We start from the raw sequence: 14022 nt of genomic DNA on the forward strand, positions 1-14022 counted from the left end.
GCTTTATCCTTAGAATTTAGAACGTTGCCAGCATATAGTAGCTACTCAATAAATGCCAGGAAGTAACAGGAAAGGAAAGAGGGGGACACTGAATATGGTCTGAATATGAAACTAGTCAAACCTAGTGATTTCAAACTGGCACAAATTAGTTTGTGTTTACAGGGGTAAACTGTAATACTTCTAAGCTACATCCTATTTCTACTTTGAATATGGAACAGTAGATATCCTAGTTTTCTTTTCCCCATGGCTGGTTCAATAACCTGTTAGCTTCCTTTTGTTCTCCTAGGCAGCATGAAATACTGTTTCCCTACTGTGGAGGAAGTCTAAGACAAATGAGGATGTTTGCATACATACATAAGTACAGAGTATTATATGTGCCATGACAATTGTGGCCAGACTTGGTTAAGATATTGGTCATTTAGCACATATGTGCTTCTCTGTTTTTACATTTTTTCTCTTTTCCCTCAGTGTCCTGATGTGGCCTAAACAGGGTGGGAAAAGGATTTGTTCATATTGAGCCAGTGTTGTTTTCTTTCCCAACATGTAAGCTCCATGAAATCCAGGACAAGGTATGTCTTGGTAACCCTATGTCTATAGCACTTAGTAGGAGTACCTCTTCTAGATTAGACAACTCTGCTATCTTTTCCTATACCATCCTCCTTTTCCATGGAACCTAGAAACTTCCAACTGTGCAACTGTCCAGAAAAATCTTACAGGGTCCCTTCAAAGTGAGTACAAAAACCTTAGCCATAGGAGCAGACCAGAAAATATGGCACTGACAACAAAATTATATCGGTAACTGAGGTACCTCAGAAAAAAATGCATGGTATAAAGCTTTGCACCTAGGATGATTCATTTTATATTTCTGAAGAATGTGGGGCAGGATGGGGGAACAGAATTCCAAATGAATTTAGGAAGCTTATAACTTTAAAAGTTGGGGAGCTGCTTCCACTGGCTTACATGATCTTACACATTAACATCTTTTTTTTTTTCCAAAAAATAATTTTTATTGTCACTCTCATTCACTTCACACACAGTTAATTCTCCCAAGCCATCTTTCACAAAAGGTAAAATGTTTTTCCAGAGTAACATATATGCATTCTGGCACCCGAAAATTTAAGTACAAAATGACTCATTATATTGTGAGGAGCAGGATGGTGATGATTTTAAAGAATCTGTCCAGTTCATGAGTATAAACCAATTAACATATCAAGTTCAATGCTTAAAACTACATCTCTGAGAGGTGTTGTCATGTGCAGTAGCAAAGGGAACAGAGTGAGGGACTCAGTTCTCAGTGGGTACATCTCTTCATGCTCCAAAAAGTACTAGATGGTCACAGCAGGTATTAAAAGAAAAAAAAAAAAAACTACTATAATAAAACATGTCATGCATTTCTATCAGGCCAAAAGAAGTAGAGTAACAGAGTAAAAACTGGGTAGATTTGGGGGATTTAATCATTCAATAGGTATTAACATCCAAACATTACACATTAACTTCTTAAATACACCAAGCAGTAATTGTGATTCAAATACACAAAATCCACTCGAGGAAATCTTTTTAAATAAAGTTCAGCATTGGTTAAATTTATATCATTCCTAAAACTGAGTTTTAACTATTGAGCTGTTTATATTTCTACATAAGTTTTGAAACACCTTGGTGTAAGGTAGCTAACAAACTGCTGACTTGGACTTTCTAGGCTTTTAAGGCCTGAAAGGCTGGGAAATTCCCTTAATTAAGAAAAGAATTCCCCCTTCTGGAAAATTGCCATCACGGAAGCCTGCCCCACTCAAATCATGCTGGGCTTGCTTGGTTCTGTCATAAATTGATGTTTTGGACTTAAATTGCCTGCTCCTGCTGCTGCCAATTTGTGAAGCTGCCTCTTCGCAGCGAAGCATAAAACAGAAGGGGAACAGGCACGGAGATAGCAAATTGGATTCTTATAAAACTGACACATTTAGCAGGAATTATCAAGATAGACTTAACAGAGCCCAGTGCCTTACATCCTCCAATTTGTGAACCAAACATATCCTAGCTTCCTAGTGCTTAATTTATAAAACTAGAAATTTCATATTATCAGAATTTAGATCTGAATTTAAATGGTTCTTATCCTCTTTATAAACTGTCAGCTTCCCTTATGGAATAAAGTTTTAATTTTTAAGTCAACATAATAGATTTATTTTCTGATCATTTATCAACAGAGGTCTCTCATTTTCTATTGGTTAACCAAAAATATTTTTTTACCATAAAAAACATGTGTTTATTGACAAGAGATTCTTCCCATTCTTAATGACAGACTTTTTAGGGGCTACTACATTTGCCTTTTTTAATCCTTAAGAGCTGCTATTACAGTTGATGTTACTGTTTCTTCCAAGGATTACCTCTAGGTATTACTGTAATTTTCGAAATGTTTTTCTCATATGACCTGACTCCCATAAAGAGTAATATGTCCAGAAAGCCTTTCCTAATTATCCCAAACCAATTCTGATCATTCTATTCCACTCAACATTTATAACATTTCTTTTTATATGTATTTTCACTTTAATTAATGTATTTTAAGTTCAATCAGTGTTAATTTATTTGCTTATTTTATTCAGTTTTCTAAATTTTGTCACATGTTTTCTGCACTGGTTTGTACATTTAAAGGCAGTGACCATACTTTGTTCTGTTTTATATGACTCCATAGTACCTGAAAACCCAGTGAGACTGAAGGAGGACTAAATGATGACTATATGTAGTATATAGTTTGATCCTATACGTGAAGTAGACACCCAGAAAATATTTATAGTTCAGGAATTTATCCTTGACCTCTGAAGAAATTAGTATATGATTAGTTTATCCGTAACTATTTTTTTTTTGTTATCTTGGTATGATCAACTGCCATTATTGTTTTAGCCTCCAAATCCTAGAATTTTTTTCTCAGTCTCCTGCTGTCATCTTCACTCATCCTAAAATGATACAGCTCACAGTTGGTGTAACAGATGAAACAGGAAACTAATTAGCAGCTGTTGTCCATCTGTGTGTTTATATTAAATATGTTAAAATAAAACTGCATTTGCATTCTGAATACTCTAAGTCCATAAAATCTAATCTTGGGTAAAGGATCTGTCTTTGTTTTGACTTCTATAGTAGACTATGTGATAAAGCAAAAAAAAGTTTATCCCAGAATCAGGATTACAGTAACTTAAGGCAGATACAATTTTTTCCACTTTTATTGAGATATAATTGACATCCAGCACTATATAAGTTTAAGGTGTACGGTATAATCATTTGACTTATAGTAGTTCTATATTTAGTTTTCTAAGGACCCTTCATACTGTTCTCCATAGGATTGTACCAATTTACATTCCCATCAACAGTGTAGGAGGGTTCCCTTTTCTCCACACCCTCTCCAGCATTTATTGTTTATAGATTTTTTGATGATGGCCATTCTGACCAGTGTGAGGTGATAACCTCATTGTAGTTTTGATTTGCATTTCTCTAATATTTAGTGATGTTGAGCATCTTTTCATGTGCCTCTTGGCCATCTGTATGTCTTCTTTGGAGAAATGTCTATTTAGGTCTTCTCCACTGGGCATATATCCAGAGAAAATCATAATTTGAAAAGATACATGCACCACAATGTTCATTGCAGCACTATTTACAATAGCCAAGACATGGAAGCAACCTAAATGTCCTTCGACAGAGGAGTGGATAAAGAAGATGTGGTACATATATACAATGGAATATTACTCAGCCATAAAAAGAACAAAATAATGCCATTTGCAGCAACATGGATGGACCTAGAGATTGTCATACTGAGTGAAATAAGTCAGACAGAGAAAGAAAAATATATATGATTTCGCTTATATATGGAATCTAAAAGAATGGTACATGTGAACTTATTTACAAAACAGAAATAGAGTCACAGATACAGAAAACAAACTTATGGTTACAAGGTGGGAAACATGGGGGAGGAATAAATTGGGAGATTGGGAGTGACATATACACACTACTATATATAAAGTAGATAACTAATACGGACCTACTATATAGCACAGGGAACTCTACTCAATACTCTCTAATGACCTATATGGGAAAAGAATCTAAAAAAGAGTGGATATATGTATATGTATAACTGATTCACTTTACTGTACACCTGAAACTAACACAACCTTGTAAATCAACTATACTCCAATAAAAATCTTTTAAAAATCATCTGACCACATCATGAAATGATTACCACAATAAATTTAATGAACATCCATCATCTCGTATAGATATAAAAGAAAAGAAAAAAACAATTTTTCCTTGTGATGAGAACTCTTAGGATTTACTCTCTTAACAACTTCCATGTATAATACACAGCAGTGTTAGTTATATTAATCATGTTGTACATTACAACCCTAGTATTTATTTACCTTGTAACTGGAAGTTGGTACCTTTCCACCACCTTCATCCAATTCCCCCTCCCCTCACCACCTGCCTCTGGTAATCAAAAGCCCAATCTCTTTTTCTATGGGTTTGTTTGTTTGTTTGTTTGTTAAGTGTAATTGACCTACAACACTATGTTAGTTCCTGGTATACAACATAGTGACTCAATATTTCTATACATTACAAGATGACCACCATAATAAGATTAGTTACCATCTGTTACCATACAAAGATATATTATTATTGACTGTATTCCCACACTGTACATTTTATCCCTTTGACTCATTTATTTTATGTTTGTACCTCTTAATTGCCCTCACCTATTACAGTCATCTCCCCCATCCCCTCCCCTCTAGCAACCACCTGTTTGTTCTCTGTATCTACGACTCTGTTTCTGTTTTGGGTTTTTTTGTTTGTTTTTTTATATTTTAAAATATTTAGATAATGCTATTACGTATATTAATAAATATCAACCAAGCAGAGAAATAGGTATAAAAAATATAACCAGTTATTGACTTTTTTTTTTAGGGCTTGCTTTAGTAAATCAAGTATTGATCTCTCCCATTTGGAACTTTGCTCTATTCCACTCTCCACTCCTCAGTGAAATGGATTCATTGGTCTTGGCTTCTTCTTAGCAAATCGTAATCCACATAACAAAATATAAGCTGTTCATCTCAGCCAATTTGGTCTTTTCTTTATGAGAAGAGGCTCACAGAAGTCTTCCATGGAGACCCAAAGAAACCATCTCCTAAAAGTACGATTTGAAATCATCCACCTGAAACACGTCTTCTCTCCACATTATTTTAATAAGCATTATAAACCTCTCCCCACCTTTTCTCCGAGATTTTCTTCTGACCCAGAATTAGGTGCTTTTCATGGACTCTAAGAAACTTTTCTGTCACACCCTAGGTGTTGTTTTGTTTCTTTTTCTTCTTTTTTTCTTTTTCTGGCTTTTTGCTTTTGCTTTGTTTTTGGTCAATAAAAGTCATTAAAATGCAGGAATGTGTTTGGAGGCATGGCAAAGGCAGCAGTTAGCTACTCTCTCATTATTGTTCATTAGCAAAAGCAGCGCAGCCTCACCACACCCAGAGGGAAACTTAAGAGTCATCGCAGCCATGAGAAATGCAGTGGCTCACTCAAATGTAGTGTTAATCGGTAACTACAAACATTTACATGTGTTTAACAAGTTTGATCTGGAAATTAAAAAATTATCTAAGTCATGAGATATTGAAAATCTTGCAAGAGACAAGATTATTTTTACTGGGAAGTAAGAAAAAACTGAAAAGCCCTATTTAGCAAAACCTTAAGATATTCCCCATCAGAGGCAAGATATTTGGTTCTCTCCAGTCAAAGCAGAAGCCTCAATATCCGTGAGAAACAGCCGTCAGTGGAGGGAAGGCATACCTCCCCAAGGTCCTTTAGGTGGGAAACAAAAGCCCAAAATCTCTTAAATTCTACGATTAGCATTAGTACTGTCTAGATGTGAGAATGTGTCAGATTTACCATTGAGGGTATGGAAGGACCACAGCCAACACTTCTTCAATCACAAATGTTATGGTTTTCGAGGGAACTTCGTGCCAGTGTCTCTACATGTTCCCGTGAAGAAACAGTTTAGTGCATTTACCAAGGAAGCCTAAGTTAGGAAAATGTTTATGACTCATTTTTTGAAATGCTAAATTAAACTTAAATAGTTAAGTTTACTAAAGTTATAGGGACTATGTTTTAAGTCACAATTTTACTACCCTACTGAAAAATGATGCTAATTATTCTTTAATCATATTTCCATTTTTTGTCAGTTGCATGCAGTGCAGCCTCATTGGGTTATAATATGTAGGATCTATACTACTTAGCCAGCTACAGACATACCAAAAAATCACAAACCTTCTCAGTTTTCCCAAATAAATGGAATTAACTTTAAAAATGTAACTTTTAATAAGAGTTGAGGTGGGTAAAGGAGAAGAATGGAAACCTCTTTCTCTTCATTTTGGCAAATTTTTATAAATGTGAAAATTATTTCCTCCTGACGAGTCAGTTGAGTGGCTTAAGTAATGTACTTTCTAGGCCATCAGGTAACATACGGCAAATAGTTTTTGTTTTGGGGACTTTGCTCTATTCTACTCTCCACTCCTCAGTGAAGTGGATTCATTGGTCTTGGCTTATTCTTAGCAAATAGAAATCCACATGACAAAGTATAAGCATCCTACCTAGTAAATTCTCAGAGACAACAATGAGAACTTCTTCTTTAAAACAAGTGTAAAATAGGTCCTGACCTTTTAAATGATTAAAGTTATATTCCAATGAATGTAAACTTAACAGAGACAATGAAATCTCCAAGAGTTAGATTATTACTACACTCTGTTATTAACGTGGTCAAAAGGCTATTTTCCATAAGTTCCCACCTCTCCTTCCATCTCCACACCTACAAAAACAGCCATAGAAAGAATGATAGGTTGGTTAGTAGTAAAATCTACACACTAAATGTTAGGTGAAAGTCTTTAAGAAACAAAGGCACGACAGGAGAGTTTGCAGCAAAACAAAACATGGCCATTGGTATCATCCTTTAAGACTACATGATAATAAATACATGAATAATAAATCAACTTTCTAAATCATTTGAATTCAGGATGTATGCATTAGAAAGGCCAATATAGTTATTGTTCCCTGTAAAAGTGCTCACTGCTTTTTATGCATTTAATTAAATTTTAGAAATTAAAAAGTTTTTAAACTTAAGGTTTCTAGAAATTTAAATTTCATTCCTGATATAAAATGAGTTCGCTTCTTTCAGTGATAGCCATACAACCCAGAAAAATTAACCTGGAATTTGCAGCAATATGTTTTCTTAATTTCATGACTAATCAAGTATTTATGAAATCAAATCAAGTTTTTATCAAACAGAACACTATACTTGTATATGTACATGAAATATACGGTACACATTATTAAATCCTTATTTCATTTATGAAATGTCTTCACTTTTTTCCTATTACTAAGTTAAATGCTTTCCTGCCAAGCCTGTTTGTATCAAAATCTACAAAGGTAATTCGTTTCGTGCACCCCTCAGCTCCACCTATAGAAAGAATTGGGGCTCGTCATGATGCCAAACAAGAATTTTCAATAAAATATCAAACATGAGACAATGCACTATGAACAAGAGACGTAAAGTTTCTTCTCATGAAGAAACATGAAGACAGAAATGCAGACATTGACCTTGGGGGCTGTGACTTGTCTCTCCTCTAGCTAGCAGCACCATCATTCCTAGAGTTCACTGTGATTAGTAGAAGTTTCACACAGACCTGATTTCTCGCTGCACAGCTTGTCAGCGAGGTAGTGTGCCTCCTGGGCCATAAGTGAGAACATTTCATCTTCGTACTCTTCCATTATAGTTTCACACGCGAATTTCAAATGTCTGTAAGCATCAGAATAAAAATAGAATTTTAAAAATTCTTTGTATATTTTGTCTCCTTTCCTTGGAGCAAATCTCTTGAAATTCTTCTCCTTAGTCACGGGGTCTTCTTCAAGCTTGTAGTCATTCCTTCGCTCACACACTTTATCCAAGAGGTCTGTGAGGAATGCCTCTGACTGGGCTAAGGGAATCGAATCACACCTCTCGCAGGTGCAGCTGCACTGTCTTTGGAACAGCTGGTGCCCGTCTCCGCGTGCCCCTCTCCCTCCGGAATCCAGCGAGGATTCAGGGGACCCTTTGGCCACGCCTCTGTTTCTGTTTTGATATGTATGTTCATTTGTCTTGTTTTTTAGATTCCACATGTAAGTGAATCATAGAGTATTTGTCTTTCTCTGTCTGACTTATTTCACTTAGCGTAATACCCTCTAGGTCTATCCATGTTGTCACAAATGGCAAGATTCCATTCATTTTTATGGCTGAGTAGTATTCCATATACAGTATATACACACACCATCTCTTCTTTATCCATTCATCTATCAATGGACACTTAATTGCTTACGTATCTTCACTATTGTGAATAATGCTACAGTGAACGTAGCGGCGCATATATCTTTTCAAATTAGTGATTTTGTTTTCTTTGGAAAACTACCCAGAAGTAGAATTGCTGGATCATATGGTAGTTCTATTTTTAATTTTTTAAGAACCTCCATAGTGGCCACACCAATTTACATCCCACCAACACTGCACGAGCGTGCCCTTTTCTCCATATCCTTGCCAACACTTGTTATTTGTTGTCTTTTTTATAATAGCCATTCTGACAGGTATGAGTTGATATCTCGTTATGGTTTTGATTTGCAATTCTGTGATGATTAATTATGCTGAGCATCTTGTCATGTGCCTGCTGGCCATCTAAATATCTTATTTGGGAAAATATCTATTCAGGTCTTCTGCCCATCTTTTTTTTCAATTAATTTTTATTGGAGTATAGTTGCTTTATAATATTGTGTTCATTTCTACTGTACAGCAAAATGAATCAGTTGTACATATACATATATCCCCTCTCTTTTTGGATTTCCTTCCCTTTTAGGCCACCACAATGCATTGAGTTCCCTGTGCTATACAGTGTATTGTCGTTAAGTTACCTATTTTATACATGGTATCAATACTGTATATATGTGAATCCCAGTCTCCCAATTCTGCCCATTTTAAAATCAGGTTGTTTGTTTTTTTGATATTGAGTTGTATGAGCTATTTATATATGCTGTATATTAACCCTGTATTGGTCATATCATTTGCAAATATTTTCTCCCATTCAATAGTCTGCCTTTTCATTCTGTTGATAGTTTCCTTCTCTGTGCAAAAGGTTTTTAATTAAGAAATATAGTCCCATTTGTTAATTTTTGCTTTTTTTTCCTTTACCTGGGGAAACATATCCAAAAAAAATATTGCTACAACCAATGTAAAACAGCATACCGCCCATGTTTTCTTCTAGGAGTTTTATGGTTTCTGGTCTTACACTTAGGTCTTTAATCCATCTTTAGTTTATTTTTGTATATGGTGTAAGAAATTAGGCAAGTTTGAGTCTTCTGCAAGTCACTGTCAAGTTTTCCCAACAACATTCATTGAAGAGACTGTCTTTTCTCCATTGTGTATTCTTGCCTCCGTCGTATATTAATTGACCATAAGTCTGGGTTTATTTCTGGGCTCTCTGTCCTGTTTCATTGATCTATGGGTCTGTTTTTGTGCCAGTGCCATACTGTTTTGATTGTTGTAGCTTTGTAGTGTAATTTGAAATTAGGGAGCTTGATACCTCCAACTTTGTTCTTCTTCTCAAGATTGTTTTGGCTATTCAAAGTCTTTTGTGTTTCCGTACAAATTTTTAAATTATTTATTCTAGTTCTGTGAAAAAATGCCATTGGTATTTTGATAGGGATTACATGAAACCTGTAGATTGCCTTGGGTAGTATGGTAATTTTAACAATATTAATTCTTCCAATTCATGGACACAGTCTGTGTATCTTTCTACTTGTGTCATCTTTAATTTCTTTCATCGATGTTTTATAGTTTTCCAAGTACTGGTCTTTTACCTCCTTAGGTAGTTTTATTCCTAGGTATTTTTTTTCTTTTTGACACAATGAGATTATTTTCCTGATTTCTCTTTCTGATAGTTTGTTGTTAGTGTATAGAAACACAACAGATTTATGTATATTAATTTTGTATCCTGCAACTTTACTGAATTCATTTATTAGTTCTAACAGTTTTTTTGCTGGTGTCTTTAGGATTTTCTATATATAGTATCATGTCATCAGCAAACAGTGACAGTTTTACTTTTTCCTTTCCAATTTGGATCCCTTTTATTTCTTTCTCTTCTCTGATTGCTGTGGCTAGGACTTTCAATGCTATGTTGAATAAAAGTGGGTATCCTTGTCCTGTTCCTGATCTTAGAGGAAATGCTTTCAGCTTTTCACCATTGAGTATGATGTTGGCTGTAGGTTTGTCATATATGATCTTTATTATGTTGAGGTATGTAGCCTCTGTAACCACTTTATTGAGAGTTTTTATTATACATGGATGTTGAATTTTGTCAAAAGCTTTTTCTACATCTATTGAGATGATCATATGATTTTTATTCTTCAGTTTGTTAATGTGGTGTATCACACTAATTGATTTGTGGATATTGGACCATCATTGCCGCCCTGGAATAAATCCTACTTGATCATGATATATGACCCTTTTAACATATTGTTGAATTCTGTTTGCTAATATTTCACTGAGGATTTCTGCATCTATGTTCATCAGTGATTTTGGCCTATAGTTTTCTTTTTTGTGTGATATCTTTGTTTTGATATCAGATGATGCTGACCTCGTATATGAGTTCAGAAGCATTCCTTCCATCTCAGTTTTTTTGGAATAATGTGAGAAGTATAGGCGTTAATGGTTCTTTAAAAGCTTGATAAAATTCACCTGTGAAGCCATCTGTTAATGGACTTTTGTTTGGTGGGAGTTTTTTAAATTACTGAATCAATTTCATTACTGGTAATTGGTCTGTTCATATTTTCTAATTCTTCCTGAGTCAGTCTTAGGAGATTGTATGTTTGTAGGAATTTATCCATTTCTCCAAGATTATCCATTTTATTGGCATATAATTGTTTGTAATAATCATTTATGAACTATTGTATTTCTATGGTGTCAGTTGTAACTTCTTTTTCATTTATGATTTTATTTATTTGTGTCCTCTCTCTTTTTTTCCTGATGAGTCTGGCTAAAGGTGTACCAGTTTTGTTTATCTTTTCAAGGAACCAGCTGTTAGTTTCATTGATCTTTTCTATTGCTTTTTTAGTCTCTATTTCATTTATTTCTCCTCTGATCTTTATATTTCTTTCCTTCTATTAACATTGGGTTTTGTTTGTTCTTTTTCTAGTTTCCCTTTAGGTGTAGGTTAGGTTGTTTATTTTAGATTTTTCTTGTTTCCTGAGATAGGCTTATATCACCATAAACTACCCTCTTTGAAATGCTTTTACTCTGTCCCATAGTTTTTGGTTGTTGTGCTTCCATTTTCATTTGTGTTTAGGTACTTTTTTACTTCCTCTTTGGTTTCTTCAGTGATTCATTGGTTATTTAGTAGCATATTATTTGGCCTCCACGTTTGGGGGTTTTTTTGCAGTTTTTTTCCTTATAGTTATTTCTAATCTCATAGTGTTGTGGTCAGAAAAGATGTTTGATATGATTTCAGTGTTCTTAAATTTAATGAGCCTTGTTTTGTGACCTAGTATGTGTTCTATCCTAGAGAATGTTCCACATGCACTTGAAAAGTATGTGTATTCTGCTGCTTTGGATGAAATGGTCTGTATGTATCAACTAAGTTCATCAGGTCTAATGTGTCATTTAAGGCCAATGTTTCCTTATTAATTTTCTGTCTGGGTGATCTGTCCATTGATGTGAGTGGGGTGTTGAAGTCCCCTACTGTTATTGTGTTACTATCAATTTCTTTCTTTATGTTTGTTAATATTTGTTTTATGTATTTAGGTTCTCCTATGTTGGGTACATATATATTTTACATTGTTATATCTTCTTGTTGGATTGATCTCTTTATCATTATGTAATGTCCTTCTTTGTCTCTTGTAACATTCTCCGTTTTAAAGTCCATTTTGTGTTGCATTAGTATTGCTACTTCAACTTTCTTTTCTATTTGCAAGGTGTATCTTTTTCCATCCCCTCTCTTTTGGTCTATGTGTGTCTTTAGATCTGAAGTCAGTCTCTTGCAGGCAGCATATATATGGTTGTTTTTTTTAAAATTTATTCAGCCATTCTCTATCTTTTGATTGGGGCATTTAATCCATTTACATTTAAAGTTATTATTGATAGGTGTGTACTGATTGCCATTTTGTTACTTGTTTTTGTAGGTCTTTTTTGTTCCTCTCTTCCTCTTTTGCTCTTTTCCCTTGTGATTTGATAACTATCTTTATTGTTATGTTTGGATTCCTTTCTCTTTTTGTATATGTATCTTTTATAGATTTTTGGTTTGTACTTATCATGAGGTTTGCATACACATATACATGATTATTTTAAGTTGATGCTTTCTTAAGTTCAAATGCATTCTAACAACCCTGCATTTTTACTTTCCCCTACATGTTTAATATTTTTGACATCATATTTTATATCTTTTTGTTTGCATACCCTTAACTACTTACTGTGAATATAGATGATTTTACTACTTTTTTCATTTAAACTTCCTACTAGCTTTATGAGTGGTTGGTTTACTACGTTTACTGTATATTTGCCTTTGCCAATGAGATTTTCTGCTAGTCTTCAGGTCATTCTCATCGATAGTTTCTCTGTAAATAGTTGTGATTTTGGTGTGCCCATGGGAGGAGGTGAGCTCAGGGTCTTCCTACTCTGCCATCTTGGCCCTATTCCAGATAGAAATTTTAAAAAGCAGAGTCTGAACTGAAAGTGGACCACCAATACCCACTGAAATCTGAGAAGATATAATAGTCAAAAGATATCATACCCTTTAGACATATTCCTCCTTCACAGAAACTGATTAGTATGTAAAGTCTTGAGAAAGCCACATTCATTTTCTGATAGATTTATTTTGAGATATACTTCTTTCTCTTTTATCTACCTTTCTATTAACTTTAAGCTTTTTTGACATCTAATTAAGTTACAACTCTAGGAAGAGTTGTTATTATTATTGGTGACCATCTTCCAAGATGAAGGTGAATGTCATAGTTTGGGGGAGGAAAAATGCTTCTATTTTTTTCACTCAAGTCAAATAGTCAAATGTTCCTGGTGTCCAAAAAGTGAGAGGGAGACACGTGTGATCTACAAGCTGAGTATTATATTGCAATGCCTGCATCAGTTTCTCCATTTCTGGTTCAGTCTATATGTGAAGAGAAAATAGTCATTGTGTTAATTATATAAATTTTGGTATTTCCATAGAATACAATATCTTAGAATTGAAAGGAATTTCTGATGTTAGCTTCTCCAATATTTTACTCAGTGGAGGTGTTAGAGAAAATTTCTAACAGCTGGCCATCAGGTTTTTGTTTGATGCTTTTAGTGAGAAAGATATTATTTGCCTCATGAGGAGAACATTTATTGTTGGATGGCTGTTATGGCAAGGATGTTTTTCTATTACCCTGAGCCAAAGTCTTTATCCCTGTTTCTCTTATCCATTAGTTCTAATTCTGCCTGGAGCAACACCAAATAAATTGACTCCCTCTTCTACATGACACCCTCTCAAAGGAAGTACTATTTATGATTACGTAAATGTTAGTAGTATCTTCTCTTCCACCCACAGATAATATTATTTGCCCATAATATCATTATAGTTGTAAATATTGTACACTATTTATTCCCAAAGCTACTGTGGAGAGATTAATTTGAGGCCAGTGTTCATTCATTTATTGAGTGCCTACAATGTGCAGGGATTTGGTAGGTCAGTCAAGAAGCCTAGATAAAATGAGAACATGACTTGTGAGACAGTTATATATTATTGTATCAGTTTTATAAATTTGCCTTTTATCACAATTAGTTTCCTCTCTTTATCCTTTTTAGTTCTTTTGACTTTAAATTCCACTTTGACATTAAAATGCCATTCCTGCTTTTTTGAATATTTATATTAGCCTGGTGTCTTTTGGGCATACCTTTTATTTTTATTCTTTCATCTCTTTTAAGTGTATCCCTTATAAATAACATCCAAATGG

The 14022-nt window shown here is 34.4% G+C and overlaps 2 protein-coding genes across 6 annotated transcripts in view; one reads left to right on the forward strand and one right to left on the reverse strand.

The window, feature by feature from the left end:
• Positions 1-14022, forward strand: part of GPHN (gephyrin) — a 606903-nt gene that overhangs the window by 557481 nt on the left and 35400 nt on the right. The gene's annotated exons all lie outside the window — the stretch shown is intronic.
• Positions 6931-8189, reverse strand: CNPY1 (canopy FGF signaling regulator 1). Its single transcript, XM_089907847.1, has one exon. It carries the CDS (start codon positions 8173-8175, stop codon positions 7666-7668), a length of 510 nt encoding a protein of 169 aa, XP_089763973.1. The 5' UTR covers positions 8176-8189; the 3' UTR covers positions 6931-7665.

The sequence above is a fragment of the Delphinapterus leucas genome, chromosome 2, assembly GCF_059928025.1.
Source record: "Delphinapterus leucas isolate spDelLeu-1000000601 "Yukka" chromosome 2, BTC_Dleu_Yukka2, whole genome shotgun sequence".
NCBI lineage: Eukaryota > Metazoa > Chordata > Mammalia > Artiodactyla > Monodontidae > Delphinapterus > Delphinapterus leucas.

Excerpts from the sequence above, each read along its gene's own strand:
- CNPY1 (XM_089907847.1), bottom strand. The coding sequence starts at position 8,175 with ATGTGGAATCTAAAAAACAAGACAAATGAACATACATATCAAAACAGA.